The sequence below is a fragment of the Entelurus aequoreus genome, linkage group LG13 (genome assembly GCF_033978785.1).
Source record: "Entelurus aequoreus isolate RoL-2023_Sb linkage group LG13, RoL_Eaeq_v1.1, whole genome shotgun sequence".
Lineage (NCBI taxonomy): Eukaryota > Metazoa > Chordata > Actinopteri > Syngnathiformes > Syngnathidae > Entelurus > Entelurus aequoreus.
Window position 1 is genome coordinate 60,340,534 of NC_084743.1, and position 25,496 is coordinate 60,366,029.

Genomic DNA, 25,496 nt, shown 5'->3' on the forward strand with positions numbered 1-25,496 from the left:
CTAGTTTAAAGTTATCTTCATTGAAAAGTACAGTGCTTTCCCTTCAAAAATAAGGACATTTCAATGTGACCCCAAACTTTTGAACGGTAGTGTATATAATGTAGTAACAGACACCTTCATAACAATATGTAATATGTACAATATACACACTGCAAGTTTATATATAATGTAGTAACAGACACCTTCACAACAATATGTAATGTTTACAATAAATACCGTATTTTAGTCATTTTCGGTAATGATTTCTTCCACGTATTGATTTTTGTTTCCATAGCAGCACACTTCCGACAACAAATGTGTGTCCTACTTCCGGAAACAAACGCAAGAGTGTTTTCTAGTCATGGCAGACTTGGTAGCAAACAAAGAAGACGACTATTTTTGGACAACCATATCTTTTTGAAGCTGAATATACGGAGGATGAACAGCTGCTTGAAGAAGCGAGCACGATGGAAGGGTGGGACGTTGGACAGAGGGAAGCCGAGAGACTAAGGTGAAAGTAACACAAAGCTGGAAATGTGGAATTTGAAGCCAAGCTATTTCGACATAAATGGAGTGCTTGCCCAAATAACACTTGAAAAAAAGCCTCCGGCCAGCTGGACCAAACGAACAACTGTCCATCGAGTGAGTCACGTTATCATTGATCATGATACACGCAGCACATACGATGTCTGGCTAGCTGCGTACAAACAAAACATGAAATGTGGGCGAATACTTTACAGATACTGTAATATGATTGTTCATGTTTTTCAGTCAGTAAGATTGGTGTCCTTTTGCATTGTGTTGTGTATTACAAACTCAAACGCTTTTTGTGCTGACGTAGAAGCTAGCTTATCTCTTTTCGTAGCTAGCTTTTACAGCTAATACCGTAGCATACTGATGTGTTACTACGCTAGAAAAAAAAGAGTTCCACTGTGCTCGCTGTTACAAAAACACAATCGCTACAGCTTGGTTATTATACAGGTTAAGGAACGTAAATTAAGTATTGTTGACGGTTTTAGTGATTTAGAGGTAGAATTGATTGATCCCATTAGCTGCATTACCAGCCAACAAGAACGAGCCGATTTTTACATGTTAGGATGTATAAAAAAACAACCTTAGTCTATAAGTATTGTGAGTGATAAGCAAAATTCAGCCTTCCCGGTAAAGTCTATTCAGGTGTACTGGAGAGGAGGCGACGACGGATAGTCGAACCTCGGATTCAGGAGGAACATTGTGGTTTTCGTCCTGGTCGTGGAATTGTGGACCAGCTCTATACTCTCGGCAGGGTCCCTGAGGGTGCCCAACCAGTCTACATGTGCTTTGTGGACTTGGAGAAGGCATTCGACCGTGTCCCTCTGGAAGTCCTGTGGGGAGTGCTCAGAGAGTATGGGGTATCGGACTGTCTGATTGTGGCGGTCCGCTCCCTGTATGATCAGTGTCAGAGTTTGGTCCACATTGCCGGCAGTAAGTCGGACACGTTTCCAGTGAGGGTTGGACTCCGCCAAGGCTGCCCTTTGTCACCGATTCTGTTCATAACTTTTATGGACATAATTTCTAGGCGCAGTCAAGGCGTTGAGGGGATCCGGTTTGGTGGCTGCAGGATTAGGTCTCTGCTTTTTGCAGATGATGTGGTCCTGATGTCTTCATCTAGCCAGGATCTTCAGCTCTCACTGGATCGGTTCGCAGCCGAGTGTGAAGCGACTGTGATGAGAATCAGCACTTCCAATTCCGAGTCCATGGTTCTCGCCCGGAAAAGGGTGGCGTGCCATCTCCGGGTTGGGGAGGAGACCCTGCCCCAAGTGGAGGAGTTCAAGTACCTCTGAGTCTTGTTCACGAGTGAGGGAAGAGTGGATCGTGAGATCGACAGGCGGATCGGTGCGGCGTCTTCAGTAATGCGGACGCTGTATCGATCCGTTGTGGTGAAGAAGGAGCTGAGCCGGAAGCTCTCAATTTACCGGTCGATCTACGTTCCCATCCTCACCTATGGTCATGAGCTTTGGGTTATGACCGAAAGGACAAGATAACGGGTACAAGCGGCCTAAATGAGTTTCCTCCGCCGGGTGGCGAGTCTCTCCCTTAGAGATAGGGTGAGAAGCTCTGCCATCCGGGGGGAGCTCACAGTAAAGCCACTGCTCCTCCACATGGAGAGGAGCCAGATGAGGTGGTTCGGGCATCTGGTCAGGATGCCACCCGAACGCCTCCCTAGGGAGGTGTTTAGAGCACGTCCGACCGGTAGGAGGCCACGGGCAAGACCCAGGACACGTTGGGAAGACTATGTCTCCCGGCTGGCCTGGGAACGCCTCGGGATCCCCCGGGAAGAGCTGGACGAAGTGGCTGGGGAGAGGGAAGTATGGGCTTCCCTGCTCAGGCTGCTGCCCCCGCGACCCACACCTCGGATAAGCGGAAGAAGATGGATGGAAGCAAAATTCCAAAACAGGTGCAGTTCCCCTTTAAAGGCCTACTGAAATAAAATGTTCTTATTTAAACAGGGATAGCAGGTCCATTCTATGTGTCATACTTGATCATTTCGCGATATTGCCATATTTTTGCTGAAAGGATTTAGTAGAGAACATCGACGATAAAGTTCGCAACTTTTGGTCGCTGATAAAAAAGCCTTGCCTGTACCGGAAGTAGCGTGACGTCACAGGTTGTGGAGCGCCTCACATCTGCACATTGTTTACAATCATGGCCACCAGCAGCGAGAGCGATTCGGACCGATAAAGCGACGATTACCCCATTAATTTGAGCGAGGATGAAAGATTCGTGGATGAGGAAAGTGAGAGTGAAGGATTAGAGGGCAGTGGAAGCGATTCAGATAAGGAAGATGCAGTGAGAGGCGGGTGGGACCTGATATTCAGCTGGGAATGACTAAAACAGTAAATAAACACAAGACATATATATACTCCATTAGCCACAACACAACCAGGCTTATATTTAATATGCCACAAATTAATCCGCATAACAAACACCTCCCCCCTCCCGTCCATATAACCCACCAATACAACTCAAACACCCGCACAACACACTCAATGCCACAGCCCAAAGTACCGTTCACCTCCGTAAAGTTCATACAGCACATATATTTCCCCAAAGTTACGTACGTAACATGCACATAGCGGCACGCATGTACGGGCAGGCGATCAAATGTTTGGAAGCCAAAGCTGCGTACTCACGGTAGCGCGTCTGCTATCCAACTCAAAGTCCTCCTGGTTGTGTTGCTGCAGCCAGCCGCTAATACACCGCTTCCCACCTACAGCTTTCTTCTTTGCCGTCTTCATTGTTCATTAAACAGATTGCAAAAGATTCACCAACACAGATGTCCAGAATACTGTGGAATTCTGCGATGAAAACAGACGACTAAATAGCTGGCCACAATGGTGTCCCAATATGTCCGCTACAATCCGTGACGTCACGCGCAAACGTCATCGTACCGAGACGTTTTCAGCAGAATATTTCGCGGGAAATTTAAAATTGCACTTTACTAATCTAACCCGGCCGTATTGCATGTGTTGCAATGTTAAGATTTCATCATTGATATATAAACTATCAGACTGCGTGGTCGGTAGTAGTGGCTTTCAGTAGGCCTTTAAAGTTGATAAGCAATTTCTTATTTGATTTGACAGAGTGCCAGTGGCACTAGGGCCAACACTAAATTGGCCCTAGTGTGTGAATGTGAGTGTGGATGTTGTCCGTCTATCTGTGTTGGCCCTGCGATGAGGTGGCAACTTGTCCAGGGTGTACGCCCGATTGTAGCTGAGATAGGCTCCAGCGCCCCCCACGACCCCGAAGGGAATAAGCGGTAGAAAATGGATGGATGGATGGATGGATGGATTTGACAGACTTTCAAACTGAAGCATAAAAAAACTAAAATAATATTTTAATTGCTTGATTTCAGCATTCTGACATTGACATGACTTTGATAAAGAGAATATTACACTTTATACTCGGTGCGCCGCTGTACGTCTTCGACAACGAAATCTCCCTGGTTTATATTCGCCTCATTAGCATGACTCAAAGAATTTAAACACCCATTAATAATAAATATGAGGCACAAAGGGTCCGCTTTAAATCAAATAGAAGCCAATTGCGCATACAGCCATTAACGCAAGATTAATACGGATGACTTTCTTTTTTTACTGTGCTGCAAGAAAAATGCAAATGCGTGAATTTAGTTGGCGGTGCATTCACATGAGGGCTCGCAGTGAATATTGTGGATGATTCTTACTGCACGACACACACCCATTTCTGCAAACAGCTGATGAGCACTGCGCCCTCATTGGTTGTCGGTCATTTAACACTGAGTTATAGAGCGAGACAAAAAGCAGAGAAAAGGGCGGTGTGAGGGGGTGGCACTGAAACAATTATGTAAGCGGACACCGCGGCGCGAGTGTCCATTTAATCATGCAGCGCCCCACCCAAAAGGTGCACTGGCTGGAGCCGGGACATCCTTCCATCCAACTACTTCCTCAGCCAGGCTTTTTTTTTTTTCCCCAACACAGCCACTTTTGCTGCTGCCAGTTACAGTAAACGCAGATGAAGTGTTGGCAGCACAGACTTCTGCTCCTATGAATGGAACAGCACGCAGGGTTCGATTTTGCTACAAGAATCAGCTGCGCGTACGCTAGTGCCCGTTGTGAATTACTGACGCAGTGTTGGCTAAACTGTCCTGCTGCTCAAATAAATGAGACCGGGGCTATTTTCTAATCAATATGAGGATAAACAGCTCTGCGGGGAAAAAAATCTCCTGTGAAATGCATCCTGGCCAAGCTCTGTCTCTATTGGCCATGAGCTCTGCTGCCCCCTGTCAAACAACAAGACAACTGCAACGCTGCTGCATGCTTCCACAGTTCTCCAGACTTCCAATAGCCTATTAAAAAAACGATTTCTAAAATAATACCTTGCTGGTAACGTTACTGCAGAATGAGCATTACGTGATAGATGTATAGTTGCAGCTTATAGGGTGTGTTCCTTAGCAGCAGCTCACTACATTAGCCATAATTAGGCAAAGCAGTGTATATATATAATATGTAAATATTGCATATATGTTATATTTATATTGCTACTATGGTACATTTTTGGTCTACTTTATACCGTTTGTTTTCGCCCTCTTTTTGTACCTTTGTGTGCATTATCCTTTCCATCCTTATCCTTCCCATCCTGTGTAACTGAGCTACTATGTGGAAAAATTTCCCTTGTGGATCATTAAAGTTTGTCTAAGTCTAACAAACAGGCTCTTTTGCCTGCATTACATGTATACGCTTAAGAGTGGACTCAGTGTTACAGTATTGTCATTTAATGAAAATAGTGATGCGCCCGTTAGTGATGTAGGACCGATGCTGAAATATCGATACCGCCGATACCAGATCTTTATGCTTCAATATCGAATCTCAAATCAAAATATCGATACTTTAGTTCAGGGGTGTCCAAATGTTTTCCACCAAGGGCTGCATACTAAAAAAGTCGAAGTATGTGGGGGTCATATTTATACTTTTTTTATCAAAAAAAAAAATGCTAAAAACAGATATTGTGTCAGCTTTGTAAGCGTTCAGCTTTTTTCATTACATACTGAATTTTTTTTTTTTACTGTTCTTTTTTTCTTATGTAAGAATCAAATATCCATCCATCATTTCCACCTCTTGCCCTCTAAAAATCATAATAATATGATTGTGTAACTGCATAGTGTATCAAAAATTCTGCCTTTACAAAAATATGTTCAGCTACACATTTAACAGTGTTTATTATGGTTGTTGCATTTATTTATTTATTTTCCAATTAATTAATAAGTTAGCATTGTTTTCACAGTTTAATTAACTAACTAAACTTGGTTTATATCTTAAGTTTATTTTATTTTTATTTTGAGAGCTTTTTATATTTTTCAAATCAATTCATTAGTTAGCTTTATTTAATGTTTTCAATTCACAAACTGACTACAATTTGTTTATATTTTAGGTTTATTTTATATTTATTTTGACAGCTTCTAATATATTTTAAACCATGGGTGTCTAGCATTTTCAAACAAGGGCCACATACTGAAAAGTCAAGTATGGAGGGGCCATTCTGATATTTTTTTATTTAAAAAAAAAAAAATGCTAAAAACACATATATATTTAAAGACCATATTTTGTGTTATGGGTCACTAAGTATATAATTATTAATTATTAGTCTAAATTGTTCAGCTTTTTATTACATTCGGATTTTTTGCTCTTTTTTCTTACTGTTGTATTTTTTCTTACTGTTGTATTTTTCCCAAGTAAGAATAGATTTAAAATATTAATATGATTGTGTATATGCGTAAACTAGCGTGTCAAAAATTCTGCCTGTACAAAAATATCAATGTTCAGTTACACATTTAATAATGTTTATTAAGGTTGTTGTATTGTTTTCAAATGAATTCATAAGTTAGCATTTCTTTAATTAACTAACTAAACTTTTTTAAATATTTGAAATATATTTTCATTTTTCTTTTGAGCTTCTAATATTTCAGATCATGGGTGTCTAAACGTTTTTCCACCAAGGGCAGCATACTGAAAAGTCAAATATGGAAGGGCCATTTTGATATTTATTTTTTTTTTTTTAAATTATAAAAACATATGATATATATTTAAAGACTGAACATTGTGTTCTAGGTAACCAATAATATATTATTATTATTAATTAGTATAAAATGTTTAGCATTTTATTACATTCAGATTTTTTGCGCTTTTATCTTACATTTTACTGTTGTTTTTTCCCCTATGTCAGAATAGAATAAAAATAACACTGTAATATGATTGCGTAACTGCTTAACCCAGTGAATTAAAACAATTCTGCCTGTATAAAAATATAAATCTTCAGTTACACATTTAACAGTCTTTATTATGGTTGTATTTTTTCAAATAATTCATAAAGTTAGCACATTTTTTTTATTAACTAACTAAATGTTTTTTTTATATTTTAAGTATAATTTATTTTTATTTTAAGAGCTTCTTATATTTCAAATCATGGGTGTCTAAACTTTTTCCACCAAAGGCCACATACTGAAAAGTCAAGAATGGAAGGGCCATTTTGATATTTTTTTATTTTTTTAAAAAATGCTAAAAACAGATTGTGTATGTATCTATGCACATATATATATATATATATATATATATATATATATATATATATATAATTTTTGCTCTTTTTTCTTACATTTTTACTGTTGTTTTCAAATATTGACTGAAAATATTACAATTTTGCAGACAGGTATTTTTGCACAAAGTATCGGATCGGTATCAATGATATCAGCAGGTATTTTACTTGGTGTCAGATCAGAAAGAAAATCTAGCGCCGGCTGCATGTAGCGCTGACCTCAGGTAGATTCTATTTGTCACCAATTACCATGAACACAGCTTGACTTGTGCTGCAAACAACGAGTCCAGGTGAAAGTTTGAACTATTTTGCACTAAAACCTAAGCGAGTATGACTGTGGGGCAGCTGCAGGAAGTCTGCATCCTAAAAGGTTGGAGGCAATCGATAGGAATCTTGCAGTGCTCGCCGCAGTATGTTCGCCGCCGAGCCTGGTAGATCAATAAGCCATTACAAAGCAAATGACGAGAGTCATGGTCTGAGGGAACCCTCTAAACCTTCACATTTCATTACGCTCGCTCGCAACGCAGCCACTCTGAGGAGAGGACACTTTGGCGATACAAGGCCAACGTGAGTTGTGAGTATTAGCGGGGAAAGCATCCTTCAGGCGCATGCCAATTGGAGGTCCGGGTCCAACTACCTACATAGTTCAATAAGGTACGCAAGCGCACAGATCTTGTTTACATTATGACAGTTCTTCTCCATGCCAGGGTGGGCACGTGTACTGCTTTATCAGTATCATGCACTTTCATGCTTCAAACCACACTTCCAAACGTGCTCATTGCAGCCTTCAATCCTGACTTGCACGTTTTGATTTATTTATTAAAAATCAGCAAAAATAGTTGCATTAATTCTTGTTTTGTAGTTAAGTGTTTTATTTATTGTGCTCCGAGTTCAAGTTGCAAATCAATTTGAATTCATTTGTTGGGTTTATTCAATTGAATTTTTCAGTTTCAAATAGCTCAAATCGGTCAATTTTTTTTTAGTTTAAATCAGGTTTACTGTTTTTTTTTTAACTTCAGGCAAATTGATGCACTTTTAAATCTTTTCTGCTACAAACAAAACACAATGTTGATGACGTTATTCTTTGTTGTGAGTTGATCTATATTTATTGTTTTGTTTTCTTTAATGTTAATTAGGGCTGCAACTAACGATTAATTTGATAATCGATTAATCTGTCGATTATTACTTTGATTAATAATCGGATAAAAGAGACAAACTACATTTCTATCCTTTCCAGTATTTTATTGAAAAAAAACAGCATACTGACACCATACTTATTTTGATTATTGTTTTTAGCTGTTTGTACATGTTGCAGTTTATAAATAAAGTTTTTTTTGTTTTTTTTAAAAAGCCTCTGCGCATGCGCATAGCATAGATCCAACGAATCGATGACTAAATTAATCGGCAACTATTTTTATAATCGATTTTAATCGATTTAATCGATTAGTTGTTGCAGCCCTAATGTTAATAAGGATACAATGTTATGCAGGTGTACTTTTAACAGTTTTATAGACAAATATTATTTGATGATAGAAATGATACCATTACTGCATTATGACTAGGGTGCCCAAAACAACAAATCGATTCACAACCAAATTGCGAATTGTATTTTTTCTGATTCTAAATCGTTGAATGATTTTCAGAACTCAATTTAAAAAAATAATAATAATTCACGGCATTAACCAACTATTATTATTATATTTTTTATCATTATTATTATTATTGATACTGTTGCATGTATTAATTTTCGTTTTTCTCAGTAACGTATTTGTATGGCTACTTAATTGTTTTGTCAATTATCAGTATTGTAAAGCTGAAATTGGGTTGGAGTTTTGTTTATTTGATTGCCATTCTGTGATTTTTGTAAATATCCATCCATCCACTTTCTACCGCTTGTCCCTTTCGGGGTGGCAGGGGGTGCTGGAGCCTATCTCAGCTGCATTCAGGCGGAAGGCGAGGTACAACCTGGACAAGTCGCCACCTCATCGCAGGGCCAACACAGATAGACAGACAACATTCACATTCACACACTAGGGCCAATTTACAATTTTTAAAATACATTTTTAAATAAAGAGGACCTTTTGTAACCTGTAACCCGTTTCGAAAAGGTTTTATTATGCTTTACATACCAAATAATTTATTACGGGATCTCGAGAATCGATTCTGAATCTAATAATCATCATAAGAATTGTATTTCTACGTGCCCAAAATTCCCAACTCTAAATATGACACATGAACTTGGACTCACTCAATGTCTTTTCTGACAGATCCTAATAGGTCTTCTCTTTCCCGAATGGCTAAGAAGTTTCCTTTGGTCTTGTGGAACTCATGTGTGTAATCCTGCGTTGGGGAAAACCAAAAGACAAGAGAATAACACAAGTAAATATAGCAGCAGTGTGTGTGTGCCCATTAGGGGCTTCATTCACAGCCTTTCAACCCAAATAACGGAGACGGTGAGTTCATCCTTACGAACCTGTAGGATGTCTCGGTGCCTCTGGAGCGTGTGCATGAGTGCAGCATTCAGAGACGCGGTGCCCGGGGCGCTGGTGTACTCCGCCATTTTGTCATTTATTGCAGTCAGCTGACAAAGATAGAAATGAACAGTTGTGTGGTGAAAGAAGAAAAGAGAAGAAAAAGCATGTAGACCAGTGGACGAGTTTAAGAACTACTATTAGTAGATATTATTATCGGGTATTGGTACGATATCAGCAAAAAATAACTATTAGTAGATATTATAGGATATTGGTCCGATATGAGCCAAAAAAAAATTTCAGATGATAATATCGGTCCTGCAAAGCTGGACAGCCAGTTAACATCTAAATGTCCTCTAATAAACAAACAGACAATCTATTTTATTTTACTAAAGTCATTTACAAAAGGTAAACATGCTAGGCTAAAAGCTACTATGAGCTAACAGCTAAGCACACAATAGCGCACAAGCTAAATATGCATTAGTGTCTTTCATTCAGTCCTTTTAAAAAGTGGTGTGGGCTCCCCTAGAGGGGCGCTGCAAGGCCAGAGGGGGCAGGTGTGACCCCAGGGAACATGCTTTATCAGTATCATGCTTCAAACTCTGGGCACTGCAGAATGTGCTCAATGTAGCAATCATTCCTGGTATACACATTTTGATTTATTTTTTTTAAATCTGCACAAATTGTTTCATTCATTTTTATTTCTGTAGGTTAAAGTGTTTTATATATTGTGCTTTGGAGGTAATGTTGGTGATCAATTTTCCTTCATTGTTATTTATTGAGTTTATTTTTTTTTTCCAGAATCAAATGGCTCAACTGGTCAAACAACGTTTGAGGCTTAAATAAGGATAAAAAATGTTTTTTTATTTTTTATTATACTATTATTATATTTATATAATATTATATGATATAATATAATTTTATAAATACATAACCATAAATAATAAATAAATAAAAGCATATATATTATGTTATATAATATGTATTATATTTATATATGTACATAATTATTATATGCTGTTATATTTAATATTGTATCTATATTATTTTATTTTTGTATTATATTTATATTTTTATTTTATAAAAAAATTATACAGTCGCGGTGGTAAGTCAGGGGGGCGCGAAGTGTTTTCTTTTTCCAGAAAATAATTGAGAGGCACTGCCTTAATTAACCAAAATTGCAGTCTAAAACTTGTAATTATGGTTGCATATTACTGACAAATACCAAGTCTCCGAGGCAGAAGACATATTTGAACGTATCAAGTAACAAACGTGTCCGCATCATTCAACTTATTGCGACCACTCGGTCAAAAACGAGAAACACTCCACTTCAACTTAAAGATAGCATAAGTCTTTCCTAGGGAGTTAATAATAAATAGGTTACCACTATGGAATTTTTGAGTAATTTCACTTCCACACTATAAAATAATAAAAGCACGTATGACTCTTGCTGATGTCATATTGAATCATTATCATATCGTCCAATACTCAAGGCCCCAATATCGACACCGTATCGGATGTGACAAAGTTGTATCGGGACACCTCTGGATAAAAGCACAGTGCAAGTCGGGGTCAGTTGATTCCTGCTAATGCTAATGGAAGTTTCCAACTTGACATGTTTTTTTACATTATTGTTGATGGCTATTTTCCTCGCCTTTGAACGATCACAAGTAATGAAATTACTTTGGCCAGCAGCTGCTCCATCTCCACCGACATGGTGTCAAACATCCTGTCCTGGGTAGAGTTGTTGAGCAACGGTGTAGTGTCAGACCTGGGAGGGGGGCAAAGAATGACAAGCAAAGCGTACTTGTAGCTTTTACTTATGTAAATAATCCATATTTAGACATGTTTCCATCGATTCAGAGTCGTCCATGTTCTAATCATGGTGCATTGGTGTTAAAATGGTACCAAACGACGGCTGGCAAATAAAATATTTGGTCCATGATGTGGACACTAATTCACCTCCCGTGTCCAAAACAACATGACGACTTCAACATGACAAATTGTGCAATGTAAAAGTAGCAATAGATTTCTTATTGCCGTGAGCTCAAACCACTCGTAAACGTTTTTGTGTGTCTGTATGCGGAGTAAAACTACGGAACAAACTGGACTTACAACACAAGCAATGCCAAACTATTAATCAATTTAAACTATTATACAAACATGGGGTCTGGTTCAAATATAGAGATGAGGGTCTTTAATTTGACCTGCTGCTGTACTCTGTCTCAAAGTGTTAACATGTGCTCAATGTTTCCTCGCCATTATTGCTATGTTGTCTATTACCATTGTTGGTATATTCATTATTCCTACATTGTTGATACAAATGATTGTTACAGTGTAATAATTATTGTTACCTGTGGTAATGCCACTATGATACAACATCTGTATTATAATCCTTGAACAAAGTAAGAGTGAAACTCATGTGACTAATCACTGAATGGAGAACTGCGGGTGGGATTAAATAAATTATCTTCTTCCCACTCCCTTTCAGGCAAAACTGGACAATCATGCATTACATACTATACATTACCTTTTGCACTATATTAATTTATATTATTATGTGTTGTCAACTTTGTACTTTTTTATGTCATTGCCTGAAATAAATAAATAAATGAAAAAAAAATGAATGGTACAATTGTGAAATTTACTGTGGTTTTTACAGCATTTTTCTCTAAATGAAAAAAAAAGGACTTTTTTTTACTGTAAAAAACTGTGCTGCTGTTTTGGCATTTACAGTAACACACCGAAAAATCTAGTTGTTTATTTGCGGTAAAAAACAAACTGGCAGTTCAAGTGCCAATATTTTACTTTAAAATTGCAGTAAAAAACAAATGTACATTTTACAGTAAAATTCTGGCAACTGAGCTGCCTTTTCCAGTCCTGAGTCCTGTTTTTCCAATTACAGTAATACACTGTTTTTCAACCACGTGAGATACAGTCTGGTGTGCCGTGGGAAGATTATGCAGTTTGACCAATTTGGGTTAAAAATATGTTTTGCAAACCAGTAATTATAATCCGCAAATGTGCCGTTGTTGAGTGTCTGTGCTGTCTAGAGCTCGGCAGAGTAACCGTGTAATACTCTTCCATATCAGTAGGTGGCAGCCGGTGGCTAATTGCTTTGTAAATGTCGGGAACACGTCGTGTGAGACGACGATGATTTGTCGTGATCCCAACATGCAGACGACAAAACCAAAAATAGACAAAAGGTGAGTTCCCCTAAGAAAAGGCATTGAAGCTTAGGGATGGCTTTGCAAAACTGAACTGGCTACAAAGTAAACAAAAACAGAATGCTGGACGACAGCAAAACCTTACAGCGTCCACAAAGTACATCCGTACATGACATGACAATCAACAATGTCCACACAAAAAAAGGTGGCAACAACGTAACAACTTCCGCCCGAATGCAGCTGAGATAGAATCCAGCGACCCCCCCGTGACCCCGAAAGGGACACGCGGTAGAAAATGGATGGATGGATGGCATATTTCAGTTGTTTTATCTTTCTTTGTGAGGACATTGTTGACTGTCATGTCATGTTCGGATGTACATTGTGGACGCCGTCTTTGCGCCACAGCAAGTCTTTGCTGTCGTCCAGCATTCTGTTTCAACGCCTTTTCTTAGGGGCACTCACCTTTTGTTTATTTTTTATTTAAGCATTGGACACCTTTTTACCTGCACGCTGCCTCCCGCTGTTTCCGACATCTACAAAGCAATTAGCTACCGGCTGCCACCTGCTGATATGGAAGAGTATTACACGGTTACTCTGCCGCGCTCTAGACAGCACCGACACTCAACAACAACAACACATCATTTGTAGACTATAATTACTAGTTTGCAAAAAATACACTAGTAGTTGAAAAACACTGCTCTAGCGCAGCGTTTTTCAACCTTTTTTGAGCCAAGGCACATTTTTTGCGTTGAAAAAATCCGGAGGCACACCACCAGCAGAAATCCTTAAAAAATGAAACTGAGTTGACAGTAAAAAGTTGTTGCCGCAATTGTTGGATATGAATTTAAACCATAACCAAGCATGCATCACTATAGCTCTTGTCTCAAAGTAGGTGTACTGTCACCACCTGTCACATCACCCCCTGGCTTATTTTGTATTTTTTTATGTTTTCCTGTGTAGTGTTTTAGTTCTTGTCTTGCGCTCCTATTGTTTGGGTATTTTCCTGTAGCAGTTTCACGTCTTCTTTTGAGCGATATTTCCCGCATCTACTTTGTTTTAGCAATCAAGAACATTTCAGTTGTTTTTATCCTTCTTTGTGTCAGTTTGTGTAAGTGATGAACCCCAAGATGCAGAGAAGGCGGCAGGCATTGTGCGAGAAAACCTGATTTAATTAAACACTATAGCAAAAAAACAAACAAAAGGGTACAAACTAAAGGCGCGCACAAGGCGGAGAACCAACTTGGCTATGAACTAAAATAGCACAAAGGCTAACTGTCGACAAGAAACAAAAACACTTACTGTGACACGAAGGAACTACGACATGAGCAGAGTGAACAAAAGTAGACAGAGCTACAACGACAAGTATTATGACAGGTAGTAGTGACAATAATCCAGCACTGACTGGGGAGGAAGGCAGGTTCAAATAGCAGCTGGCTGATTGACACCAGGTGTGGCCAGGTGCCAATCAGCCACAGCTGAGGGGACAAAGCAGTCAGGGAGATAATCAGGAAATAACCCAAATAAGAGCGCTGACAGGAAACTGAACTGTCAGTGACAAACCTGACACTTTGTGGGGACATTGTTGACTGTCATGTCATGTTCGGATGTACATTGTGGACGCCGTCTTTGCTCCACAGTAAGTCTTTGCTGTCGTCCAGCATTCCGTTTTTGTTTACTTTGTAGCCAGTTCAGTTTTAGTTTCGTTCTGCGTAGCCTTCCCTAAGCTTCAACGCCTTTTCATAGGGGCACTCACCTTTTGTTTATATTTTTGGTTTAAGCATTGGGCACCTTTTTACCTGCACGCTGCCTACCGCTGTTCCCGACATCTACAAAGCAATCAACTACCGGCTGCCACCTACTGATATGGAAGAGTATTACACGGTTACTCTGCCGCGCTCTAGACAGCACCGACACATCATTTGCAGACTATAATTACTAGTTTGCAAAAGATACACTAGTGGTTGCAGGAAGCAATACAGGCCATAACTGATATCCAGGATGAAAGTGGGGAATCATCCTACGTGTCTCCTCGCCGGCCATCCCTGGAAGTGTTGTAGCTGGTGCACAGTTTGCTGAAGGACACCAACTTCAGGTCCAGTTCGTTCTCCAACTGCCTGGCTTCTTTCCGCAGGTCTGAAAAACACAACAAGAGCCGTTTGGAAGTCAAAGCAACTCCGACTGGGTCGTCAAAGTGACGACAACACGGGTGTTGTTGGTATATTATATCAAAACCCACATTCCATGTGTAGTGGCCGTAGTGAGTGTGACAGAACCGAATAAAAAATATGTTGATGCGAGTATTTTTATCCCCTCACAGAGACGATAAAGTGGAAGTTTCTTAGCGAGTCGTTTGCTAGCTTGTGGGCAAGCTGGTGTTAGACACGTAAGCACGACACGTTGGCACGCTAACAAACTAAAAAATATGTTTTTTTATGGAATTGTGGAAGTGGTTTATAGAGCGAATACTTTGGTTTGGTGTTATAACAAAATCTCTTACCTTCCCAGTAGTTGCCGCTTCCCATTCCTGCCATCTTTGTTTTTCTGAGACGTCACCAACTTCCGGGATTTGTCATCTGATGAACGTTGAAATAACCCGTGGCGCCCTCTGTCGACCATGGGTGGTAGCACTAGCCTCACGGAACTGTGTACTGGTTTATGTTGATAGATACACTCTGTTGCACTTTTATATGTTATTTTAAAAATAAGAAAAATCCATCCAGCCATCTTTTTTCTACCGCTTGTCCCGTTCGGGGTCGCAGGTGTGCATATCATAAGTAAAAAAATATTAAAAAAAAAAAAAAATTTAAAAACTATATTCCTTGTTTTGATAGGTGTGATTTCTTCAAATTTTCAATAATAATAAATTATATTTATTATTGAATATTTTTGTATATTTATTAATAATAATACTTTTACTACCTTCCGGGAATTGTCATCTGGTGAACATGTAAAAAAGAGCGCTCTCTGTTGGCCATGTGTGGGAGCACAACCCCCATTGAACTATGTACTGCTTTTATGTTGGTAGATAAACTGTTTTTTTTTGTACTTTTATATTTTATTTATATGTATAAGGAAAAAAATAAAATAAAAACATATATTACAACATTTTATCAAACAAATACATCTATAGTCTTGATTGGTCTTTGACTTCTTAAACACTCAAGAATCAAAAATATTTACTATTTTTGCTACCTTCCGGGATTTGTCATCTGTTGAACATTGAAACAGAGCGCCCTCTGTTGGCCATGTGTGGGAGCACAACCCCCACTGAATTATGTACTGCTATTATGTCGGTAAATAGACTTGGTTGTTTTTTTTGTACTTTTATATTTTATTCATATGTTCATTGAAACATATTAATACAATCAAAAAAATAAATTCTAAAGTTTAATTTAAAAAAAATATTTCTAGTTTTGATTGTTTTTTAATTTCTTAAATACTCAAAAATCATTTACTACTTTTGCTACTTTCCGGGGATTTGTCGTCTGGTGAACGTTGAAACAATCAATGGTGCCCTCTGTTGGCCATGTGTGGGAGCACAACCCCCACTGAACTATGTTGCATTTATGTCGGTAAAGAGACTTGTTTTTTTGTACTTTTATATTTTATATATATATGTGTATGTATATATATATATATATATATATATATATATATATATATATATATATATATATATATATATATATATATATATATATATATATATATATATATGGAAAAAATTTAATAAAATCAAAAAACCAATTATAAAATTTAATTTAAAAAAAAAAATTCTAGTTTTGATTGGTGTTTCTTAAATACTCAAAAATATTTATTACTTTTGCTACTTTCCGGGATTTGTCATCTGTTGAATGTTAAAACAGAGCGCCCTCTGTTGGCCATGTGCGGGAGCACAACCCCCACTGGACTATGTTGCATTTATGTCGGTAAAGAGACTTGTTTTTTTCCATCCATCCATCCATTTTCTACTGCTTATTCCCTTCGGGGTTGTACTTTTATATTTTATTCATATATATATATATATATATATATATATATATATATATATATATATATATATATATATGGAAAAAATAAAATCAAAAAACAAATTATACAATTTAATTTTAAAAAATAATTTATAGTTTTGATTGGTGTTTAATTTCTAAAATACTCAAAAATATTTACTACTTTTGCTACTTTACGGGATTTATCATCTGTTGAACGTTAAAAAAGAGCGCCCTCTGTTGGCAAGGTGCGGGAGCACAACCCCCACTGAACTATGTTGCATTTATGTCGGTAAAGAGACTTGGGGTTTTTTTTTACTTTTTATTTTATCCATATATATATATATATATATATATATATATATATATATATATATATATATATATATATATATATATATATATATATATATATATATGGAAAAAAATAAATACAATCAAAAACCAAATTATAAAATTTAATTTAAAAATAATTTTTTTAGTTTTGATTGGTGTATAATTTCTTAAATACTAAAAAATTACTACTTTTGCTACTTTCCGGGGTTTGTCATCTGTTGAACGTTAAAACAGAGCGCCCTCTGTCGGCAATTAGCGGGAGCACTTGTTTTTTTGTACTTTTATATTTTATTCATATATATGGAAAAAAAATTATAAAATCAAAAAACAAATTGTAAAATTTAATTTAAAAAAATAATTTCTAGTTTTGATTGGTGTTTAATTTCTTAAATACTCAAAAATAATTACTACTTTTGCTACTTTCCGCAGATTTGTCGTCTGGTGAACGTTGAAATAACTATGGCGCCCTCTGTTGGCCATGTGTGGGAGCACAAACCTCACTGAACTACTTTATGTACTGCTTTTTTTTTGTACTTTTGTATGTTATTGTTAAATATGATTTAAAAAAAAACGACTCCACCAGCACTGCATATTGTGAGATGTTTTATTGGTGTTCTGAGGCTGCATGGACGTAGACGTCCCACGGAACGTCTCTCCGATTCAATTGTTCACAAGCGCGACACTTTTCATATCAAATCTTCACGCCAAACACCGCACGACTCCTCTCAAAAGTCACACTCGGACATTGTAAATAAAAATATGTACAAAACTGTCACACAAGGGATGACAAGGTGTGCTGAACAAGAATATTTGTTTGGGGGGGGGGGGAGAGAAAGTGGACATGAAGGCAAGTCTTAGACAACATGTCACATTTGACACTTTAAGAAGCGATGATTTGGTTTGACATTTCATCAATAAACTCTCACTGCACTGTGGAACCTTCTAGAAGGTCATCGTCACAGTCACTCGTGGACGCACCGACACCAAGGTCTAATTCCAGAGATGAGGTCTTTCCGATAACATCTGGACGAGAGATCGAGCGATATGGCTTTTTTCAGGGCCGATACTGATACCGATTAGTAGTAGTCAAGGAGGCCGATAGTAATTTGCAGTAAAAGTAATTTCAACATGAATTGTACACGTCAGTAAACAGTTTGACAAAGCTTTAAGTTTTTTTAACTTCTTTTTTTTTAGGAAACAATGTTTTCAGGACCGATACTGATACCGATTATTATCAAGGGGGACGATATTAATTTGCAGTAAGTCATTTCAACATGAATGGTACGTGTCAATAAGCAGCCTGACAAGGATTTAAGTTGTTTCAACTGCATTTTTTTTCAGGAAACAATGTTTTCAGGGCCGATACTGATACCGATTACTAATAGTAAGGAGGCCAATGTTAATTTGCAGTAAAAGTTATTTTAGCATGAATGGTACATGTCAGGAAACAGCTTGACAAGGCTTTTTGTTTCAGGATGTTTTTTTAAGGAAAGAATGTTTTTCAGAGCCGATACTGATACCGATTATTATCAAGGATGCCAATATTAATTTGTAGTAAAAGTAATTTCAACAAACGGTACATGTCAGTAAACAGCCTATCAAGGCTTTAAGTTATTTCAGCATGTTTTTTTTAAGGAAACAATGATTTGGGACCGATACTGATACCGATTATTATCAAGGAGGCCAATATTAACTTGCAGTAAGTCATTTCAACATGAATGGTACATGTCAGTAAACAGTTTAACAAGTCTTTAAGTTGTTTTACCTTGATTTTTTTTAGGAAAATGTTTTCAGGACCGATACTGATACCGATTATTATCAAGGAGGCCAATATTAATTTGCAGTAAGTCATTTCAACATGAATGGTACGTGTCAATAAGCAGCCTGACAAGGATTGAAGTTGTTTCAACTTCATTTTTTTTCAGGAAACAATGTTTTCACGGCCAATACTGATACCGATTATTAGTAGTAAGGAGGCCGATGTTAATTTGCAGTAAAAGTTATTTCAACATGAACGGTACATGTCAGGAAACAGCTTGACAAGGCTTTTGGTTTCAGAATGGGTTTTTTTTAAGGAAAGAATGTTTTCAGAGCCGATACTGATACCGATTATAATCAAGGATGCCGATATTAATTAGCAGTAAAAGTAATTTCAACAAACGGTACATGTCAGTAAACAGCCTGACAAGGCTTTAAGTTATTTCAGCATGTTTTTTTTAAGGAAACAATGATTTGGGACCGATACTGATACCGATTATTAGGAAGGAGGCCAATATTAACTTGCAGTAAGTCATTTCAACATGAATGGTACATGTCAGTAAACAGTTTAACAAGTCTTTAAGTTGTTTTAACTTGATTTTTTTTAGGAAACAATGTTTTCAGGACTGATACTGATACCGATTATTATCAAGGAGGCCGATATTAATTTGCAGTAAGTCATTTCAACATGAATGGTACGTGTCAATAAGCAGCCTGACAAGGATTTAAGTTGTTTCAACTTCATTTTTTTTCAGGAAACAATGTTTTCAGGGCCGATACTGATACCGATTACTTGTAGTAAGGAGGCCAATGTTAATTTGCAGCAAAAGTTATTTCAACATGAACGGTACATGTCAGGAAACAGCTCGACAAGGCTTTTGGTTTCAGAATGATTTTTTTTTAAGGAAAGAATGTTTTTTAGAGCCGATACTGATACCGATTATTATCAAGGATGCCGATATTAATTTGCAGTAAAAGTCATTTCATCATAAACGGTACATGTCAGTAAACAGCCTGACAAGGCTTTAAGTTATTTCAGCATGTTTTTTTTAAGGAAACAATGATTTGGGACCGATACTGATACCGATTATTATCAAGGAGGCCAATATTAACTTGCAGTAAGTCATTTCAACATGAATGGTACATGTCAGTAAACAGTTTAACAAGTCTTTAAGTTGTTTTAACTTGATTTTTTTTAGGAAACAATGTTTTCAGGACCGATACTGATACCGATTATTATCAAGGAGGCCAATATTAATTTGCAGTAAGTTATTTTAACATGAATGGTACGTGTCAGTAAGCAGTCTGACAAGGATTTAAGTTGTTTCAACTTCATTTTTTTTCAGGAAACAATGTTTTCAGGGCCGATACTGATACCGATTATTAGTAGTAAGGAGGCCGATGTTAATTTGCAGCAAAAGTTATTTTAACATGAATGGTACGTGTCAGTAAACAGCTTGACAAGGCTTTTTGTTTTAACATGTGTTTTTTTTTTAAGGAAACAATATTTTTCAGAGCCGATACTTATACCAATTATTATCAAGGATGCCGATATTAATTTGCAGTAAAAGTCATTTCATCATAAACGGTACATGTCAGTAAACAGCCTGACAAGGCTTTAAGTTGTTTCAGCATGTTTTTTTAAGGAAACAATTATTTGGGACCGATACTGATACCGATTATTATCAAGGAGGCCAATATTAACTTTCAGTAAGTCATTTCAACATGAATGGTACATGTCAGTAAACAGTTTGACAAGTCTTTAAGTTGTTTTAACTTGATTTTTTTTAGGAAACAATGTTTTCAGGGCCGATACTGATACCGATTACTTGTAGTAAGGAGGCCGATGTTAATTTGCAGCAAAAGTTATTTGAACATGAACGGTACATGTCAGGAAACAGCTTGACAAGGCTTTTGGTTTCAGAATGATTTCTTTTAAGGAAAGAATGTTTTTAAGGACCGATACTGATACCGATTATTATCAAGAAGGCCGATATTAATTTGCAGTAAGTCATTTCAACATGAATGGTACGTGTCAGTAAACAGCCTGACAATGATTTAAGTTGTTTCAACTTCTTTTTTTGGGGAGGAAATAATGTTTTTCGATACTGATACCGATTATTAGTAGTAAGGAGGCCGATGTTAATTTGCAGTAAAAGTTATTTTAGCATGAATGGTACGTGTCAGGAAACAGCTTGACAAGGCTTTTTGTTTTAACATGTTTTTTTTTAAGGAAACAATGTTTTTCAGAGCCGATACTTATACCGATTATTATCAATGAGGCCGATATTAATTTGCAGTAAAAGTAATTTCAACATAAACGGTACATGTCAGTAAACAGCCTGACAAGGCTTTAAGTTGTTTCAACATGTTTTTTTTTAGGAAACAATGATTTAGGACCGATACTGATACCGATTATTATCAAAGAGGCCGATATTAATTTGCACTAAGTCATTTCAACACGAATGGTACGTGTTAGTAAACAGCCTGACAAAGCTTTATATTGTTTTAATCTGAATTTTTTTTTAGGAAACAAATGTTTTGCATGTCAGATACTGATACCGATTATTATCAAGGAGTCTGATATTCATTTGCCGTAAAAGGCATCTCAGCATGAATGGTACGTGTCAGTAAACAGCCTGACCAGACTTTAAGTTGTTTAAACTTGATGGTTTTTTTTTAGAAAACAATGTTTTACAGGGCCGATACTGATACTGATTAGTAAAGGAGGCCGATATTAATTTGCAGTAAAAGTCATTTCAACATGAATGGTGCATGTCAGTAAACAGCTTGACAAGGCTTTAAATTGTTTCAATTAGATTTTTTTTAGGAAACAATGTTTTTCAGGGCCGATACTTACACCGATTATCAGTTGTATGATGAACTACATTCCTCCATGATGACAATTTTGTATTATCGGTACAGCAGATACGGGCATCTACATCAACAATATCGTTTGCCTGGCTGGGAAAAAAAACAGGCAAAAAATACATCGATTTTTGATTAAATCAATTAAGAATCAATTGCAATTTTTTTTATTTTTTTTTAGGTACTAAGCGTTAATTGCTAATTTCAAGATCACATTTAAGTTTTTAAAGCTTTTTTTTGACTTATTTCAAGAAATCTTACCAAGACAATTTTGACTTGTTTCCAAAAAATATATATATATATTTTTTTTTTTACTCTTTAAGAGGCATTTTTTTCTAGTGTGGTTATTTTCCTACATTTTTTTAAATTAAATTATTTAAATACTAGGGCTGTGAATCTTTGGGCACCACACGATTCAATTGGGGGTAACGATTTGGCTCAGATTCGAAACGATTCTCGATTTAAAATCAATACTTTAATAACAATTGGGTGCCAGTTCTATGGTGAACCACATTCCTCCATAAAATAAACAAACAATCTTTGTAGTACTTATCTGTACAGCAAATATGAGCATCGACATCAACAATATCATTTGCCAGAGTGGAAAAGACTGATAAATAAAAAAAAATAAGAATCGTTAGAAATAAGAATCGTGATTGATTCAAAAATTATTATTTTTTTTTTTAAACCTTATCAAGACAATTTTGACTTTTTTACCATTTTTTTTACTCTTTACGAGAGGCATTTTTTTCGCAGTGTGGTTATTTATCTACTTTACTATTTTTTTAATTTAAATACTAGGGCTGTGAATCTTTGGTCACCACACGATTCGATTCCTGGGGGGTAACGATTCCATTCAAAACGATTCTCCATTCATCATCAATACTCAATACTTTAATAACAACGGGTGCCATTTCTATGATTAACTACTGTGGAGGGAGAGTGTGATCAGGGCGCCCGCAGGAGCAAAGGTCACCGCCTCTGTCAACGGTGTTGAGGGCGGAGCACCATCGGATAGGGGCGGGGCATGTGCTGACGGCGAGACACAGCTGGCAGGTGATTAGGTTTCACAGGTGGTACATGGTAATCTATTCATCTGTTGTCTTTGACAGTGAGCAGCCGGGAGCAGAGAGAGAGAGAGAGGATACGGACGTGACTGGAAGGTCGCGTTCTGCTGGAGAGAACTTTGATTTAAAAGAATTGATCATTAAAACCTCGTACAGTGGAGCTGCTAGGGAGCGACTTCCACAACTACATTCCTCCATAAAATAAACAATATTTGTAGTACTTATCTGTACAACAAATATGGGCATCAACAACAATATGATTTGTCTGGCTGGAAAAGACTGATTAAAATGAAAAAAAAAATGAATTTTTTTTATCCATTAATAATCATAGGAATCGAGATTCATTCGAATTTTGACACCTCCTCTAAATACTTGTATCATATGTGTATATATTGCATCTGCTGATGTAGTTCGGTTTGTATATTTAAAAAAAAAAGCCGATACCAATAGAAAATAAAATCCAAACGCCAAATATCGGCCCCAAAAATCGGTCACTCTATCAATCCTGGATTAAAGCGAGGGCAGGCTTTGACATGAACGAGTCGGATACTTGCCATTTTCACACAAGCTTTAAAAAAAAAAAAAACTATAAAAAAAAGTTTAAAAAAAAAAAAGACATTCTCGAGATTATTCATTGTTCTCTTGTTCCTCGACAGATTTCTTCTTTCAGTGCAAAAAAAAAAAAGTCGCCCAGGTCCTGCACTTCCTGCGGAGCACGTGCAAGGAGCTCGCCCTCTGGAGTCTCTCCCTTGATGGAACCACGCACGCAGAACGTGCAAGACGATTCTTTTGGATCCATCCAGATCTTCTTCTTTTCGCAGTTTTCGAGACGCCAAGGCACGGGATTGGATGCGCTCGCCAGAGGCTTTTATTGTGGAGGGGAAACAAAAAAACATTCCTGTAGCATTCTCATGGATTCAGGGAAGTTGCTGAGGCAGGACGGGGGGAGCGATGCCCGTTTTTAGGTGACAAAGGAAGGCATCGGGAGGACTTCGTGACTGGTGAGGTAACTGAGATTTACTGGCTGTGAACGCATCGCTGAAAAAAAACTGTCTTCCCCAGTCTCGCGTCAGTCTGGAAGAGGAAGTTCGCCGGTATTGCTCGGTTCTTTCCGCGACAAAAGCTCAGATTTTGTTGGCGTACAGCGTCTCCTCGTCGCTCTCGCTCTCGTCCTGGAACTCGTGCGCCAGGAGGGACTTCTTGGAGCCCATGGACGTGAGCCGGATCTCGTCGTCGTAGTCGTCCCGGTCCTGCCGCAGGCGGTGGAAGCCGTCCTTCTGCCGGTTGGACTTGGCGGCGCACACGCACCAGATGATGCACGCCGTCACCACCAGCGCCGTCATGGAGGCGGCTGCGGGGGGGAGAGACGCGGGCAGGTGGGCGAGAATGAGAGAGACCCCGTTACTGTCGACTCCTTTCACCAAGTAGCGCCTCAGAAAACACTTTGTTCTCTAAGTACCACCGATATCCGATATTCCGATATTGTCCAACTCTTTAATTACCGATACCGATATCATTACCGATACCGATATCATTACCGATACCGATATCATCATATTATATTCCGATATTGTTCTCTAAGTACCACCATAATGACTAACATTAATACAGTAACGTAGTAGGCCTAAGTATTCATTAAAAACAAGGCAGTGTATTTCATATTTTTGGCCACTGTAACATAGAATATAGGACTAGGGATGTCCGATAATGGCTTTTTGCCGATATCCGATATTCCGATATTGTTCTCCAAGTACCACCATAATGACTAACATTAATACAGTAACGTAGTAGGCCTAAGTATTCATTAAAAACAAGGCAGTGTATTTCATATTTTTGGCCACTGTAACATAGAATATAGGACTAGGGATGTCCGATAATGGCTTTTTGCCGATATCCGATATTCCGATATTGTCCTCTAAGTACCACCATAATGACTAACATTAATACAGTAACGTAGTAGGCTTAAGTATTCATTAAAAACAAGGCAGTGTATTTCATATTTTTGGCCACTGTAACATAGAATATAGGACTAGGGATGTCCGATAATGGCTTTTTGCCGATATCCGATATTCCGATATTGTCCAACTCTTTAATTACCGATACCGATATCAACCGATACCGATATCAACCGTGGAATTAACACATTATTATGCCTAATTTGGACAACCAGGTATGGTGAAGATAAGGTAGTTTTTAAAAAAATCAATCAAATAAAATAAGATAAATAAATTAAAAACATTTTCTTGAATAAAAAAGAAAGTACAACAATATAAAAACAGTTACATAGAAACTAGTAATGAATGAAAATGAGTAAAATTAACTGTTAAAGGTTAGTATTATTAGTGGACCAGCAGCACGCACAATCATGTGTGCTTACGGACTGTATCCCTTGCAGACTGTATTGATATATATTGATATATAATGTAGGAACCAGAATATTAATAACAGAAAGAAACAACCCTTTTGTGTGAATGAGTGTAAATGGGGGAGGGAGGTTTTTTGGGTTGGTGCACTAATTGTAAGTGTATCTTGTGTTTTTATGTTGATTTAATTAAAAAAAAAAAAAAAAAAAAACAATGACACCGATAATAAAAAAAAACGATACCGATAATTTCCAATATTACATTTTAACGCATATATCGGCCGATAATATCGGACATCTCTATATAGGACAATAAATATTAAAACACTGTACTTTAACTAAATGACTCCTTGGTGTACCACTAGATGGCGTACACGCGCCACAGTTTG

General features: G+C 37.4%; 2 protein-coding genes across 2 annotated transcripts in view; both read right to left on the reverse strand.

The window, feature by feature from the left end:
• The window catches only part of gosr1 (golgi SNAP receptor complex member 1), a 41,011-nt gene extending 25,647 nt beyond the window's left edge, over window positions 1-15,364 (reverse strand). The window contains exons 1-5 of the mRNA XM_062068670.1: window positions 15,225-15,364; window positions 14,749-14,860; window positions 11,244-11,331; window positions 9,563-9,670; window positions 9,338-9,429 (exon numbers count right to left, since the gene is read on the reverse strand). Coding sequence (XP_061924654.1) covers window positions 9,338-9,429; window positions 9,563-9,670; window positions 11,244-11,331; window positions 14,749-14,860; window positions 15,225-15,258 — 434 coding nt within the window. The 5' untranslated portion in view covers window positions 15,259-15,364. The remainder of the gene's footprint in view (window positions 1-9,337; window positions 9,430-9,562; window positions 9,671-11,243; window positions 11,332-14,748; window positions 14,861-15,224) is intronic.
• A 2,506-nt stretch (window positions 15,365-17,870) lies between these two features.
• Window positions 17,871-25,496, reverse strand: part of cpda (carboxypeptidase D, a) — a 77,000-nt gene continuing 69,374 nt past the window's right edge. The window contains exon 21 of the mRNA XM_062068096.1: window positions 17,871-24,096. Within this exon, the coding sequence (XP_061924080.1) occupies window positions 23,870-24,096 (227 nt within the window). The 3' untranslated portion in view covers window positions 17,871-23,869. The remainder of the gene's footprint in view (window positions 24,097-25,496) is intronic.